This window comes from Microchirus variegatus (assembly GCF_963457635.1).
Source record: "Microchirus variegatus genome assembly, chromosome: 21".
Lineage (NCBI taxonomy): Eukaryota > Metazoa > Chordata > Actinopteri > Pleuronectiformes > Soleidae > Microchirus > Microchirus variegatus.
Window position 1 is genome coordinate 14,049,849 of NC_139822.1, and position 15,878 is coordinate 14,065,726.

A 15,878-nucleotide genomic window follows, 5' to 3' on the forward strand; every position below is an offset into this window, starting at 1 on the left:
CCAGAGGCAGTTAGACGGAACCCCACAAATTCGATGACAGGAACTGCAAAGATGCACTTCTCCCCGTTTACTGTGAGGTTGTGGCGAGAAAGCACATTAAGCACTCTGGAAAGATGGCCATCGTGGGACACAGCCGTCTGCCTGTGCACCACAATGTCATCCAGGTATACGACCACACCCGAAATGCCAGCGAAGATGGTGGCCATGATCTTCTGAAAACAGCTGGGAGCAGAGCTGAGGCCGAAGGGCATGCGGGTGTAGCGGAAGACTCCCATGTGTGACACAAATGTAGTGTGGTTACGGCTGTCTGGGTGTAGGGGAACCTTCAGGTAGCCCTGGCGAAGGTCAAGCTTGGAGAAGACCGTGGATCCATGGAACTGAGCAGACAGCTCCATTGTAGGCAGTGGATATTTATCGGGGATCACTGCTCTGTTCACCTGTCTGAGGTCCAGAGGTGGAAAAAGTACTAAAATATTGTACTCAAGTAAAAGTACCAATACTTTGATGAAATATTACTCAAGTAGAAGTAGACATGACAGATGATGATGAAGATGACATGCAGTAACTAAAACCATGTTCCTTGTCATTTAAGAACTATGTTTTAACACCAAACCTTCCCCACTGAAAAGATTGAAAGGTGAAGTCACCACTGAGAATCGTAAAATGAAGATCACATGCTGATTTAGGCCCTGTTGATGCACACCAGTTGTGATGGTTCTGCTAATTATGCTGTGTTTGAGTCGTTAGATTTGCTTTAGTTAGTTGGGAAAACTTACTGATATAATCAGTTTAGTTTGACAAAGAGGGTTAACATAGTGATATTAAAAGTAACTGAGATATTTAGTTAGAATTTCAACTTGGACTGAGAATTTAAACAATATTTTAAATCAGATCCTCTTTCTCGTTGAATCAATTCACTAAACTAAAAACAAAACAATGCCAATAAGAGTGATAGATAATTATTGTGTGTTGAAGTGATTAGTAATTTACTGTGAAGTTCAGAAAACAGTAAATTACTGTGTGTTACTATACATTGATATTATATTTCTACTTGTGCTAATAATCAATAATGAAAAAATAATGTCTCCGCCGCAAACATCATGAGGCAAAGAGAAGCTCCACTGCTGGGTTGCATGCCACCATGCATCGTTTGTGCAAGTATCAGTGTGTACAAAAAACTGTGGAAATGTCAGCAGCCAGTTTTGTGGAGGTGAAGGTCACAGCTCAAGATGGCAGTCATTTTCTATACTGCAGACATCTCGGTGTCCATCCTCTCGTTCTTAGGGAGATCCAACATCTTAAATAAAGCATTAGTAAAAACACGCCCAATGAGCAAATACACGGGATTACAAATAATGCACTGAGAGAAAAATATGGTTTTACCTTTTGATCCATTTTCTGAACATATAGCTCAGCACAACGGCCGCCAGCAGCAGCAGCAGAATCACGACAACAGGAGGAGCCATCTTGGCGTGGTACGCTACAAAATAAGATAAGTTATGCTTATCACAGTTCATCTGTATATTTATTGCTCAGTCTTGTTACACAGTATCATCGAGCACAAACTATTATTATTATTATTATTTCTATCCTGGTCGCTTCCATCACTCCACCATCACTTGACCTGGTAGTGAATGCTGATTAAACACATGACCACTGCTGGTCAAACTAAAGTTTAAACCTGGGATTAAACAGGTTGCTCGACCAGTAGAAATGGGGTGTTAAAGTGACACATGACCACAGATGCAAACACAAAGAGTTTTTAACTGAATCCTCCATCAGTTCTGGGTGGAGAAAAAGAAGCCAATACAGTCTTTAAAAAAAAAAACAAGTCTGTCGTGTAGGAATGGAAATGAATCTGAGGCAGAAAAAAAAGTCTGCTGTGCGTGACATGTCAAACAGGAACTATTGACACATAATGTTATGTTACATTACATATTACATCAAAAAATCTGAAAGTCACATAATCATTTTCAGCTGCCGCATTTATCAAACCCTGATCAGGCAAAGGATTGGGTGACACACATTTTATTTCGCATATTTGATTGGTGATTTTAGTTTGATCAATGAAGGCCAATGAGTGAGAGACTGTGACAGTGAGTACATGCTCACCTCCGGTGCTCCCTCCAGTTTCACTGCAGTTGGCTGTGAACAGAAGAGATTCTTACATAAGAACAGCGGTTGAATGGAAATACTGTGAATCTACTTTAAACTAAATGAGTCTTCACTGAATGAGAAAGTCGCCCTCATACAGAAATAGGCCTGACATGTAAACGATACTCACTCTTAATGTCAAATGGGACCTTACGAAGATTCTGTGAAAAAGAAAAACAGAGATGATACAGTGAGATTATTATTATTATTATTATCATAATAATAATCATTTTAATTTAATTTCTCCAAGTTATTAATCATACTTACCGTTTCTTTGTGTATAAACCAAACTCAACACTTCTCCTGTCCTAAGCACACAATATTATTCTGGTACCACTTTACATTAGTTGTAATGTAATAATATGGGGAAGCTATCAAATGTAATGAAAAAAAGTAACTTTTACCAAGTAAGATTGGTAGTAACAATGAGAAATAAGTAGTCTGGAGGTAATATTACAGTAATACCAAGTTATTTCAAAGGTAATATCCTGCTAAAAAATGACTACAGGCTACAAATCTGTGTAATACCTTCACATAAACATGTTTGGGATTAAAAATTGATTTTATTGGAATTCAACCTCCCTTACGTCCCACACGCAATCCTCTGTTTAAAGGTAATAATGTTCATATTATGTTTAATGAGGGACTAATAACGTGAAAACACCTACTGTGACATCACCAACAAACTGCATTGTCTGTGAATAGAGTGCTGATACTGCTGTTCACAACTCCATCTTTGGGCTCGAGTGATTTGCCTTTGTGAGTTGCCAACACACGTTTCTACAGTCAACAAACAAAAGGACAAATTAATGTAGGTCATGACAAACACCACATAACAAAGTGTCTCAGTGTGATGCTTATAAAAAATAAGTTTAGTAATTAACTGATAATATACTTAATATAACTCTTAATTGAAGCTTATCTTATAACTGGACAATAATGTCTGCATCCCTTCAGGTATGACAATATTACCCCACTGTGATGTAATTTTGTCATAGTACTATCAATATTAGTACATCATGATTTCAATTAAAATAATAGGGACTGGACTTGTACTCAATATTTTGCATTATGACCATAACACTGACCCCTCCTGTGCTGTTTACTGTTGACCAGTTAAAGTCGCACTCTGATGCATCAATAGGTGGTTTGACACTGTATTTGAAGACTGCAGCGATCTGAGGGAGAAAATCTGGAGATACAAGAAAACATTATCAGAGGCACAAACTAGTAACACAATGCTGACAGAAAGACCTGTGCTCATGCTATACACATGACACTTTGTCTCAATAGAACATGCAGAATATGTGAATATCGAAGGCTACCGACTGCTGTCATCCACATTTTCTAATTTTTAAGAAGATAAGAATGGAAATATAAGCACTGGAGCACTTCAGACACGTGTGTGGTTTGGCTTAACTCAACACACTTGTCGCTTTTCTTTTTATTTGACAGACTTTGTATTCAATTACATATAAACATAACACGATATTGTTATTACTCACATGCAAATAAGAGCAGCACCAGTGTTGTCCTCACACTTGTCATGGCTGTAGTCGGACAGAAAGAACCCTTATCTAAAAGCGCAGGTTTATATACCGTCTCCAGCGTGTTACCTCCACAGCAGCGGGCGAGAACAGGTGGAGGATTTATGTGACAATCGCCTCTGTGAATGAAGTCAACAAAAGATGCACAACACAGATAAAACTATGTATTGTATCATTATCATTTTGAAGAAAACAAAAAGCTACATTTAGGATTAAATTAAACAATGTTTGGGTTCCCCAAAATAAGCACAGAAAAAAAAACTATGCTTAAATTACAGCACCATCTCTGTCAGGAGCATTTAAGATGACGATTATTGTGCTGTGCATCAAAATGTCTGCACTTCTTTGATCTCTACCATTATTTCTTCGTCATTTCTCTCCTTCCTGCTAAGTCATCGCTTCTTTTTTCCCCCTCTGAAACTTTCCCTGTTTCCTTCCTGTGTCTCTTAACCGGTGCAATGTTGCTGTTGCCTCCTTCTGTCTTGACATCAAACTTGACAACCACAGATTCTAATAACTCCTTAAAGGTCCCATATTATCCAAAAAACGACTTTTTAATCATTTTAATACTTATATTTGGGACTGTGGAGGCCCTACCAGTAGCCAAAGTGTGAAAAAAGATGACTCAAACTCACTCGTGGAGCTCCACTTCGTCCGTAAAACACGTGCTGGCGAGGGCAACGGCATCTGAAAACCGGAAGTCTACAAAAAGTTCTATTCTTGGCTCCACAGTGCAGCACAGCAAGTCTTCCAGCCTCAGAGGATTTATCTGTCCAGTGGATACATGTTATATATGACAGCAATGTGCCTGCTAGAGCCTGCAAATGGTCACGTTTCCAAATGCTAACTGCTGTCAGCTCCCAATAGCCTCATTTCATGTGCTTAAGTTTCGCTTTCATTCTTACCAACCAGAGCGTTCTGAACAGGGCTGTTTTGGCAGGGTGATTGGACTGCTATGGTGATTCATTCTTATGGTATTTTGACCAAAGCATGTCACAGGCATGTTCATGAGAACACCAGGGAACTAGTTTAACTTGGAGAATTAAGATATAATATGGGACATTTAAGGGGAAATAAGTAGTTTATAGTGCCATCTAGAGGAGAGGCTGAAATTTACAACAAAGACCTGCTGCTCTACTCACCCCTCCCTTCCCTGAGCGCTACGGTATCCGCAGCTGGTCAAATCCTCGTTGTCTTTCTCCGTGTCAGCAGATGAGGTTCGTGAGGCGAGGGAGAGGGCGAGCTACCGCGGCCGTAGCAGACGAAGCGGAGAGAGAGGAGGCGGGACTTCCACGACAAGTAAAGAGACGCTTGTTTTGTTCTCTCGCGTTTGTCCTTACAGGCTCCGGTAGAAACATGCCGTCTCGCTGCTAACAGTGGCTATGCAACCGCGGTCCGCGGTCATGTTATTTAACATGACTTTTTGAAACACTACGAAAATGAAACAAAAACTATTATACAGCGACTAGACAATGCAGGAGCACATAGTATGTATAAAAAAGTGGATTTTGGGTTATATAAACCCATAAATACTACATATTGTACCTTTAAGAGGTGGGCGGCACAACATGCTGTGTGTGTGTTTAGCTCATGTTGAGGCAACCTTATTCACAGTCACATTATAATAACAGGGACTACTTATGGGGAAAAAACTGAGTCCTCATAACATAAATGTCCACATTTTAAGTTGAAGATTAGGATTAGTATTAGGCCAGTAACTAAGGTTAAGGTAAGAGGTCTCCAGGAAATGAATGCAAGCCAATGCCCTCTGAAGTCATGGAAACCTTAACTATAAAAAAACAACATAAAAGTGAAAATTGTTGTTGAAATCATTCAGTGAGTGAGCTGTGTGTCCTTGTATGGGTGATCAAAAGTCCTTTAACACCTAAGCCTCAAAATGTCCGCCTGAACTTTTTTTTTTGCTCATGTTGACCATAAAATGTCTTGTGAATAAGTGCTTCAGTCCATTTTTTCAGAATAACCTTCAATATCTGGCAGTTATTTACAATTTGTTACATGTTAAAATAGTGTATTAGTTAAAACAAATGAATGAATTCAGTCAACAAATGCACTACTTTCACGACAACAGTGCTTTTACTAAGAAACAGGCACAGAACCTAATTGCTTCACAGTTTATTTACCTGTGAACTGCACATAACTAGGCAAGGAAACTAGGAAACTAGGCAAGACTCAAAATCTCTGTAAATCTCTTATGCCATGCAGCCTGATTGTTAAGAACCACAGTGAGAATGCTTTACCTGTGCGTGAGGTCAGACAGATGCTGCCACTGACTGTCACATGGTCCTAGTGTCTGTTCAGTCACATGGTTCATCAGAGTGAAGACAAAGCCTCTTTAGTGAACAGCTCGGACATGACATCTTGAGAAAACACACATCAAAAAGGAAACAACATTCCTTATTTAGAGAAAACATGTTTTATTCTAAACACACATCTGTTGATTCAAAAGATTTCTGGTAAAGCTCTTTCTTACCTTGGACTCCTTGGATTCTCTTTTGTGTGTCTGGTGACCCAACGCACATAATGGTGTTCTTCACTCTCCATGTCAAACTCCCTGTCAAAGACATAGAGAATAACACAGATAATATAGACTCTCTCAACTGCAGCACACCATACAAGACACCTCATTCCTCTGACAGCAGTGTTTGAATACATTAAATGCAAATGCATTCTTGATCAACACGGGCCGATAGTCACTGATGACTGTGACAAAAACAGATGATAAAATAATCAGTCAAAGACACATTGCATTTATGCATTTTGATTTGTATGTGTTTAATATACAAACCAGTGTGTACTCACTGTTACTATTTTATTGTTGTTAGTATTACTACTATTACTGTTAGTATTATTACTATAACTGTACTCATTAGCTGCATTAGTGACTGACTCTACACACACACAGACACACAACATACCCTACCTGACATAACCCGTACTACCTTCCGATGTGACTGCCCTGTGCTTTATGTTACAGTCTTGTCATTGTTTGTCATGTTACTGCAGCCAACAATTCCAGTGTGTTGACAATAGTCATAGTGTGTCACCTAGTGGTAAAAACTACCTTCATCTTCTGCCCCTACAGGAGGCTTTCAGCTAAAGTGGTGCTGTTGCTTCCATTTTAGTGCTGCTGCCATTTGAAGTGCTGATGGCCCTGCTGCTGCTAATGCTGCTGCTGCTGGAATTGCTGGTGCCACTGCTGAGGATTCCTCTGCTGCTCCTGCTGGAGTTTATGCTGATGCTTATGATTGTTCCACCACTGCTGCTGCTTCTGACTGGTACATCACTGCGGCTGCTGATTCTCACTGTCACCACCCCTTTCCTAGTGAGACCAATCGATTTACAAAAGACAACGTTAACTCTTGTGGGGCTTTCAGGTAACATTTAAGGGAAAATACACCTGTCTTATATAGTTTTGTAAACACGTTCCTAGCCTTTTAGCTTTTTTTTTGCACAGAATTGGCCTCTTTTGAAATCACATATTTTACTGTCATTGCACTTAAGTTTAAGGGTGTCATTGTAATTAGAGATTAATGTCATCTTGTTGCACCACAGCAGAAACGCTCTTCCTACTCTTTATTTTCAATAAGGTACTTTTTTACACCGACAATTCTTTTTGTAATGTATTAAGTATAACTGTCAACATAAAAGCACCTTTACTTGAGTGAAACGTTAGCATCCTTTACCACCTCTACTGATTTTACGACACACAAAATGGACGTCACGTACAACTTCAAAAACACAAGTTCGCGGTATTTTACCACAATATTCCTCAGACTAGCAAACCAGTGTTCCTGTTCAATGGCTCTTTCCGTTGTTAGCCAAAACAAACACGCTTAATTCTAAAACGTCTAAATTCCTGTGATGAAGCAAACAAACACTGCTGAAAAGTGATTCTGCATTCACGATAGCAAGTTAGGTGAGGGCTAACAATGGCTAAGCTAAAAACTATCATCACAGTTAACTTTTATTAAGAAAGAAAATCACAACAACGCTTAACAAAGTTCAGTGTCATGCAACTTCTTTGACAGTCAAAGCTGTAATAATATATACGAAATGAACTCACCGCCATTGTGAGATTTTTTTGACTCTCCATGCGCACAGGTGTCAAGAAGTCAAGAATTCGCTAAATTACGTCGCTAATTGACGTCATTTCCTAATTTGCATAGTTCTCTAGTTCCGGTCCGTCCTTGCACAACATGAATGATGACAACAATTCCCATTGTTACAGAAATGGCCATTACAAACATTGCCGTTAACTTATATTTCGACTTTTTATCTCATAATTATGACTTTTTATCTAATAATTTCGACTTTTTAAAATCTCATAATTATGACTTTTTATCTCATAATTTCGACCCTTTTAAAACTCATAATCATGACTTTTTTTTAATCTTATAATTTCGATTTTATAATCTCAGCATTTTGACTTACCTCTTTTTTTATGGCGTAAATGGGCTTCCATAGAAAATGGTCTTACAGAGAGATGAAAACATTATCCTCTTCCAAGGACGTTATGTTATGATAAAATGTAATAAGTGAGGCATAATAACAGCACGGAAAAAGCACGACGAGCATTCATTAAAACAGCAATTTCAAGTAGTTCCGATCTGCGGCAGGTAGATGGCGCCCTTGCGCTATATGTAACCGTAGCTCCTGGCGAGGAAGTGTTCACTGAACAACATGGCGGCCTTCATAAGGTTTGTCAACAGAAGCAGCTACAGTTCAGCGATGGGCCAACAGTTCCTGACGTTCAGCTCCGCAGCAAAGGTCCAAGCAGTGAGTTTGAATATTTATTGTGCTCTTATTTGCTTATAGTGACGCGTTGTGTGGTTATTTAAGCCGTAATGTGTGTACGCAACATGCTGTCTTTTATTAGCCTGTGACAGGTAATGCTAAATCTGTTTGTGTGTGTGTAGGCTGGAGTCAGAGCAAACTCCGTTCTTCCAGAGAAGGTGAAAATAGTGGAGGTTGGTCCCAGGGATGGTCTTCAAAATGAGAAGGTAAATATTCACATGTGCATGCTTATATTTTATTTAAACAACACTTTAGGGTGTTTGTCGTGTCAGCTGTGTTGTGTAGCTAGGGCTGAGTCATATTTTAATAACAAAGTCCAGTATGTTTTTCATCTGCTTCATCAGGGTTCAATACGTAATGTTAATGTATTATTGCACTAACACTGAGATTCACATTTATAGATAGATAGATAGATTTATGTCTGAGTTTCTGCTGTGTTTTTAAAGTCCCCCCTGATTGCTATTGTTGCTTTTCTGTCCCCGCTCTCAGACTCTCGTGCCCACCGAGACGAAAATTAATCTGATTGACTTGTTGTCAGAGTCGGGACTGGCGGTCATTGAGGCCACCAGCTTTGTGTCTCCAAAATGGGTCCCGCAGGTGAGTCTGTTGTCCCAGAGCAATTCATATGCAAAGTGCTGATGTTGGTCACCGAAACAACAGCGTCTAGGGATGAAAGGGGGCTTGCTTTGTCAGCAGTAATAGGTTTCTGTTTTTGTTTTTTTTCCGTCAGATGGCCGACCAGGTGGAGGTGATGAAGGGGATTTGTAGAAAACCTGGAGTCTCTTATCCAGTCCTCACCCCCAACCTCAAGGGATTCCAGACTGCTGTGAGTGCCCACCATTACATTCCAACTAACTGTAGCTCTATATACATTAAAAGGTTAGATTAACTATAGTACATTTTCCTTGCATTTGCTTTCTACAGGTGAAGGCAGGAGCTTCAGAGGTAGCCATATTTGGAGCTGCATCTGAGCTTTTCAGTAAGAAGAACATCAACTGCTCTGTGGACGAGAGTTTGCAGCGCTTCGACGAGGTTATGAAAGCAGCTAAAGAGGCCGGTGTGCCCGTCAGAGGGTACGAGTATACGAGCTTGTGCTTAACGAACCATTAAATCCTTGGCATCTTTGCACCCTGGCAGTTTTGATTATTGCATGCGTCTTATATTTGATTTGTTTGTGGTCACAGATACGTGTCGTGTGTTCTTGGATGTCCATATGAAGGCAACGTTTCACCTGAAAAAGTTGCACATGTGAGTTCTTTTTTGATGCTTGTTTACATTACTAAAATCACTATTTTAAGATCTTTGACACCTAAGCTACATATAAGCTCATGTTTTGTTTCTGTCCTGCAGGTAGCGAAGCGTTTGTACTCTATGGGCTGCTACGAGATCTCGCTGGGTGACACCATCGGAGTGGGGACTCCAGGTAGCATGGCTCAGATGTTGACAGCAGTGACCAAAGAGGTGCCAGTCAGTGCTCTGGCAGTGCACTGCCACGATACCTATGGCCAGGCCCTGGCTAATATTTTTGTAGCCTTACAGGTCAGCGACTGCTACGATTATTGTCGTTGCACTTTCTCTAAAAAGGGAAATGTTCTCTCTCTAAAGAAGGGGATGTCGTCTTTGTTTTACAGATGGGGATCAGTGTGGTAGACTCATCAGTAGCTGGACTGGGTGGCTGTCCCTATGCCCAGGGTGCCTCTGGGAATGTCGCAACTGAAGATGTCGTCTACATGTTGCACGGACTTGGGATTCAAACGGTAAGAAGCCACAGTTGTGTTGTGTACTCGTGTGTGAAGCGGCTTGTTTTTCATTAAGGCAGCCATGTTATCAGATGACACCGCCTGGTGAGATGCACATCTCAGGTGCATGTCTCTGCTCTTCATCGAGGAGACTGTGAAAATTATCTCTTGCAGTTCCAGTGGCTAGATCTGTCACATATATAACAAACACAAAGCTTAAATGTTTTGATATTTTCAGGACTCTAGATGCACATATTTATACTGTACAGTCCTGGCATTTAGTTGAGTATTTGGACATGTTAAAAATGTATAGCAAAACTTAGCAGCAGTGTGGCTCAGATGTAAGTCAAGAAAGAAACCTTACAAGTTTCCTTTTGCAAGTGGTTGTAGCTATTTATAGTGAACATGTTGCCTCCTAAAATGCTTAAGTTTAAGTCAGCGTCTGACTTTCTCTCTTCACTCATCAGGGAGTGGATCTCACCAAGCTCATGACCGCCGGAGCTTTCATCTGCCGAAGCCTGAACAGGAAGAGCAACTCCAAAGTGGCACAGGCCACCTGTAAACTGTAAATATATGTGTATGAGAGTATTATTATTTTAATATCTGGATGGTACGACCCTATTTGATTCGATGATCACTACATGAAAGTGTACTGCTGGAACACGGTGCCTTATTTGCCGGCTGAAATCATCAGTCCTTATACATAGATGTGGTGGGGCATTGTGGTGGTTGATGATATGTGAATGAAATGTGTGTCTTTGTCTTCCTCTAATATGTTAAAAGTATTTATTTTAATATACCTGTACATATCCAACGACGTTGTGAAATTTAAAAAAATAAACATTTCCTAAAGGAATTGTGTCATTGATGCTCGAAAGCCGCTAAGTCGATGATATTAAGTAGTAAAGCGTGAGCTAATCTTTGACAATCTTACACTTTGCTGCCGAAAAGATTCAAGATAAACGCCGCCGCACCTTAGGGAAACCCGATCGACGAGTCCGACAGGCAGACTGAGATTCTTAACTGCAAACCTCGTCAACACTTTGCGACAGAGACGTTCATGTGTGACGGAGAAAAAGCAGCTCGTCACGATGATTCACGGAAATTTGCAATGAGGAGTGTAGGAGTTTTGACTTATGAGCTGGCACCAATGGAAAATTCAGCCCCTCGAGAAATTAGTCAACGTTTTGTGGGTCACTTAAAAATGTCCTTATTTTTTAAGGAAAAACATTATTCTATTCTAGCTGCAAACGTCTGGTTTTTAATGGAATATGTACATAGGTGTATAGAGGCCCATTTCCAGCAACCATCTCTCCAGTGTTCTAATGGTACATTGTGTTTGCTAATCGCGTTAGAAGGCTATTGGATGATGAGAAAACCCTTGTGCTTGAAGGTCAAAATTATTATTTTGAATAAAATTGAAAAAATGTTGCAACTCTTTTGATGAATAAGAGTGACATTTACTGGAAAACACACAAAAATTCTATAGGTGACCCCAAACCCGTGTATGTCGAGCCTTAGTTTTGTCTTTCTCTGTTATTTCCTGTGTAATGAATCCAAACGTTACTCTCAAACGTAAACAAAATCATCGGAACACACATTCGATATAGTTAAATTTAATTTATTCAACGTTATAAAAATGGACACGTTCAGTAACAAGTGCAGGGAAAAGTCCATTCCCACCTGATGTGCACAGCGGAGGAATAACAACTCGTAACAGTTCGTTGGCCGCGCTTCCTCCGGCTGTGCTCCAGCTCCAGCAACAGAATTGAACAGCAGCATTCCTTTTCGCCCCGTTTAAATCAACAAGGCGAGTTTGTGTACAAAAAACGTCAGCGGTCTGTATGTACAACATGTGGCTGTGGCAGCACAAACCTGAGAGGCAACATAGAGGAATAAAGTGATGATATATTGATTTAGTTTTGGGGAAATAATCTTGTTCAAAAGTATAAAATAAGTCATTTTTGGGCCAGTTAACACACCTTCAAGTATTAATCAGCCATAACTCCAGGACTTTGGGAGCGTCCATGCTCCGGTGCAGCTGTGTTTACCATTCATAGACACTTGAGATCATTGGGACGACAAAACTGTCCCAAGATCTGAGAGTAAATTAAATAAAGAGATGAGTGGACTGTACACTATACACTCAAAGCACCCTGACACACCACTGTAGACTCTGGCAGGGAGGGTGAATACCTCTGCCAGGTGTGTCCTGCCTCTCTATGGCTGGTGAGTGACTTTCCTTCCTGTGTCAAAACTCCAATCACAACAGACAAGAGTGAAACTCCACTGGTATGTTCTAACAGAAACTGTGAAGATGGAAAGGTATTGTATTGTAAAAAACATATTATCAACAAATCAATTTGGCTCTAAATGACTTGTAAATATTGTGGAAGTTGACTTGGAAACCAAAGTTCACGCTCTCCAAAAAGAGTCTCTCGCATCCAGTAACGATAACTCAGCCTCCAGGTTCTCACACATACTGTGTTTCTGGCTCACTGAACTGAGTCTCAAGCCCAAACACCACTGAGCTCCTGATATTTGTCCCGATGTTGGCTTCCATCACGACATGGACGACAGGTTGGGAGCCGAGGCCCGTATCTTGTCGTGCAGCTTCAGCGTGGACGGCTGAAATGACGGGAGGGCGCCCTTGAAGGTCGGCGGCGGGCTGTCCTTCTCCTCGATCGTCGGCATCGGCTGGTTGCAGTTGTTGAACGGGTCGTCGTGGTAGTCGGCCCCGTGATGCACGGCCATGTTGCGGTTGCGCCTCTTCATCTTGTTGGCGCACCTGGCGATGCGCTTGGAGATGAGGTAAACGATCTCGCAGATGTTCAGGACGATGCAGAGGGCCGACGCGCCGACCATGAAGTAGGTGAAGACCTTCTTCTCGGTCGGGTGACCGATGTAGCAGTCCACCTGGTTGGGGCAAGGCGACACTTCACACTTGACCAGCCTCGGCAGGTAGAAGCTGTCGTACACCCAGTGGAGGAGGTAGAGGAAGACGACCTCGATGGCTGTTTTCACAAAGAGGCTGATGAGGTACGTCCACCACAGGCCGCCGTGCTTCTTGCCCGTGTTGTTGTAGAGCTTGGCGCTCTCCCCGTGCTTGGCCCTGTACTTGCGCTCGCGGTCGTCGCGGTACGCCACGTGCATGACCACCATGAAGGAGGGGCACGTGACGAAGATGAGCTGCAGGGCCCACAGGCGGATGTGGGAGATGGGGAAGAAGTGGTCGTAGCAGACGTTGGCGCAGCCGGGCTGCTTGGTGTTGCAGTCAAAGTCCTTCTGCTCGTCGCCCCACACCCGCTCGGCCGCCACCACGTACACCATCACCCTGAAGACAAACACCACCGACAGCCATATTCTCCCGAACGCTGTCGAGTATTTGTTCACCCCACTGAGAAGAGCTTGGAAGGTCTTCCAGTCCATGTCCTTGGCGGAAAATCAGACGAATCTTCTGAAGAATCTTCTTCTCGTCGCAGTTTGTCTTCAAACCTGTTAGGGACAAAAAATTGTTTAGTTTGGTTTCAATCCAAATGGCTCCAGTAAACACCAAATGATATATTTTAAATCAGTCATTGAATGTGAAAACATTTCTCGCATATCATTTAAATAAGCCCCACCTTTTCTATACTTCTGACAAAGAGGCAGAGCAACTCGAGGCAAAACAGTCATGTTTGAACGCTGCTTTTGTGTTTGTCTTAAAGCGCAACTTAACACATCACTCACAGGGAAATGTGTATTCTATATGTAGACGTGTGAACAATATTAGTATTCTGTGGTAAATCTGTTGACGAGACCGCACGTGTGAGTATAATATGGGCGCTCTCTATGCCTTTTACGCACGGCTCCCGTGCGTCATTTCGGTTTTCGTGGCCAAGTTTGGCACATTGCCGACAACATATCTCTTTCTCTCTTTCTTTCCTGCGGAATTACTGAACTATAACTCTGACCTGATGAATACGATGAAGTTCAAGAGAGCGAATAAACACATCTGGGTTTCGACTGGCTCGAACGCGGACATTCGCGAAGACATCCTCTCATACTCAGACTCGCACACAAATAAAAAAAAATGTTTCCACTCACCGGAAGACGTTTTAATCCATGGTCGTGAGGGAAAGCTGCATGATTCCACGTATTTCCAACTGTTTTTGTCGCTCGCTTTCACGTCGTTTCAGTTCCCGGGACGCACAGATTAGTCTCTATAGACAGGTAGAGGGGACGCAGTGTTGAGAAATGCGCTCGTGGGTGTGGTTAAAGAAGAAAAACTGGAGCTGACTCAGATGATCCCCTTTCTTTTCTTTTCTTTTTTTTTCTTCCTCTCTCTCTCTCTCTCGCTCTACTTCCCTCCCTCTCTTTCTCCACCTCCTTCTCTTTTTTGTGCCATGGCCACATTCAAAGTGTTCAGCTCAAATGCAGTTAATAAAGCAGGTATAAACCATGTCCAGGTACTTGGACATAGGTGAGTAGGACAGTGAGGGCCTATTATATATTGTAATGTCAGTGTGAGGAAATAAATATATACATAAAACATAGAATTCTGTTCCTGTGCCAATCTGGGCATCTAAAAAGAAGCATATTATAGTTTATTTCTACAAGTTGTAGGCGTGTTGTTCTTATGTGCCATGTTTCCATGATGACGTCTCTTTGTCTGAACTTGTTCCGCGGTGTATATTGTACGTAACAGAAGCAGACACACCCTGAGGTGAATATATTTGTGCCGTGCATGTCCTCTGCCCCCCCTTTTTTTTTTTGGTCGCTTCCAGAGTATAAGCTGTTGTGACGGGGTTACTGCTGCTGTGGAAAAAGGTGAGGAGGTCACGGGAAGAACTCGTGTCATCGCTCGACAAGGAAACGCGTATTAATTGTTCATTTCCTGCTCATTTTTGTTTTTTGACTACATACAGCTGAGATGGAAAAAGGCCCTATTGTGTTTCATTGTCCTTTGTAAAACACTAATGGTTCCAGTAAGAACCATTTTGATACAGAGAACCCTTAAAAACCCCTTTCCTGAATAAAGGGTTTTAAAAGGGTTCTTGGTGGAACCTTTATAAAAATGTTCTACCTGGAGCCAAAAAGGGTTCTCCTATGAGGACAAGCCAAAGAGCCTTATATGGTTCTCCTTGGCACTTTTATTTCTCACTCATATTTGCTTCTACGTTTCCATTTTTTGACAATTCTCAGTAGAAAACTTCCCGTACGTATGTCTGTTTTCATTAAAAAGAAATTGCTCATTATTAGTCATGTTTACAGATGAATCCCCGGTCTGTGGATTATCCAACCTTGGCCTATTGTCAACAACTTGCCAGATCTTGCAGATCGGAGCCTGCGTTCAGATCTTATGAACCCTTTGTTTACGTCACGTATTAAAGGGCAGAATCTTCGCCTTTTTAGCCACGTTAACGTTCCATTTCTGTGTCTGAATGATAAACAGAATGAGTCTCAAAGTCTCGCAGCCCTGAGCAACAACTCTCAGAGTATTGTTAGAAGTATCGCAACATTCACAGAGACATCACAGAGATGAGAGGAGTGTTCAGAGAGAGTGGGAGGGAGGGAGGGAGGAATGGAGGAAGAGAGAGGTTTTTGGCTGCAGATGATGAACTGGTCCAGGCAGTCGACACTG

The 15,878-nt window shown here is 41.6% G+C and overlaps 2 protein-coding genes across 3 annotated transcripts; one reads left to right on the forward strand and one right to left on the reverse strand.

Moving 5' to 3' along the window:
* Positions 1–8,393: 8,393 nt before the first annotated feature.
* hmgcl (3-hydroxy-3-methylglutaryl-CoA lyase) lies at positions 8,394–11,010 on the forward strand (the record flags this gene model as incomplete). Of its 2 annotated transcripts, none has more annotated exons than XM_083907750.1 (9): positions 8,394–8,498; positions 8,639–8,722; positions 9,006–9,113; positions 9,247–9,342; positions 9,441–9,589; positions 9,701–9,764; positions 9,867–10,055; positions 10,148–10,273; positions 10,723–11,010. In XM_083907750.1, the coding sequence occupies 9 exons, from the start codon at positions 8,403–8,405 to the stop codon at positions 10,822–10,824; spliced, it is 1,014 nt and encodes a 337-aa protein (XP_083763876.1). In that variant the 3' UTR covers positions 10,825–11,010. The 2 variants fall into 2 exon arrangements, with proteins under 2 accessions (XP_083763876.1, XP_083763877.1); XM_083907751.1 differs by having other exon boundaries at positions 8,403–8,489.
* A 1,756-nt stretch (positions 11,011–12,766) lies between these two features.
* On the reverse strand, positions 12,767–14,472 carry gjb3 (gap junction protein beta 3). The gene is made up of 2 exons (XM_083907418.1): positions 14,342–14,472; positions 12,767–13,750 (listed from the first exon to the last, which is right to left on the reverse strand). The coding sequence occupies exon 2, from the start codon at positions 13,682–13,684 to the stop codon at positions 12,818–12,820; it is 867 nt and encodes a 288-aa protein (XP_083763544.1). The 5' UTR covers positions 13,685–13,750; positions 14,342–14,472; the 3' UTR covers positions 12,767–12,817.
* Positions 14,473–15,878: the final 1,406 nt, after the last annotated feature.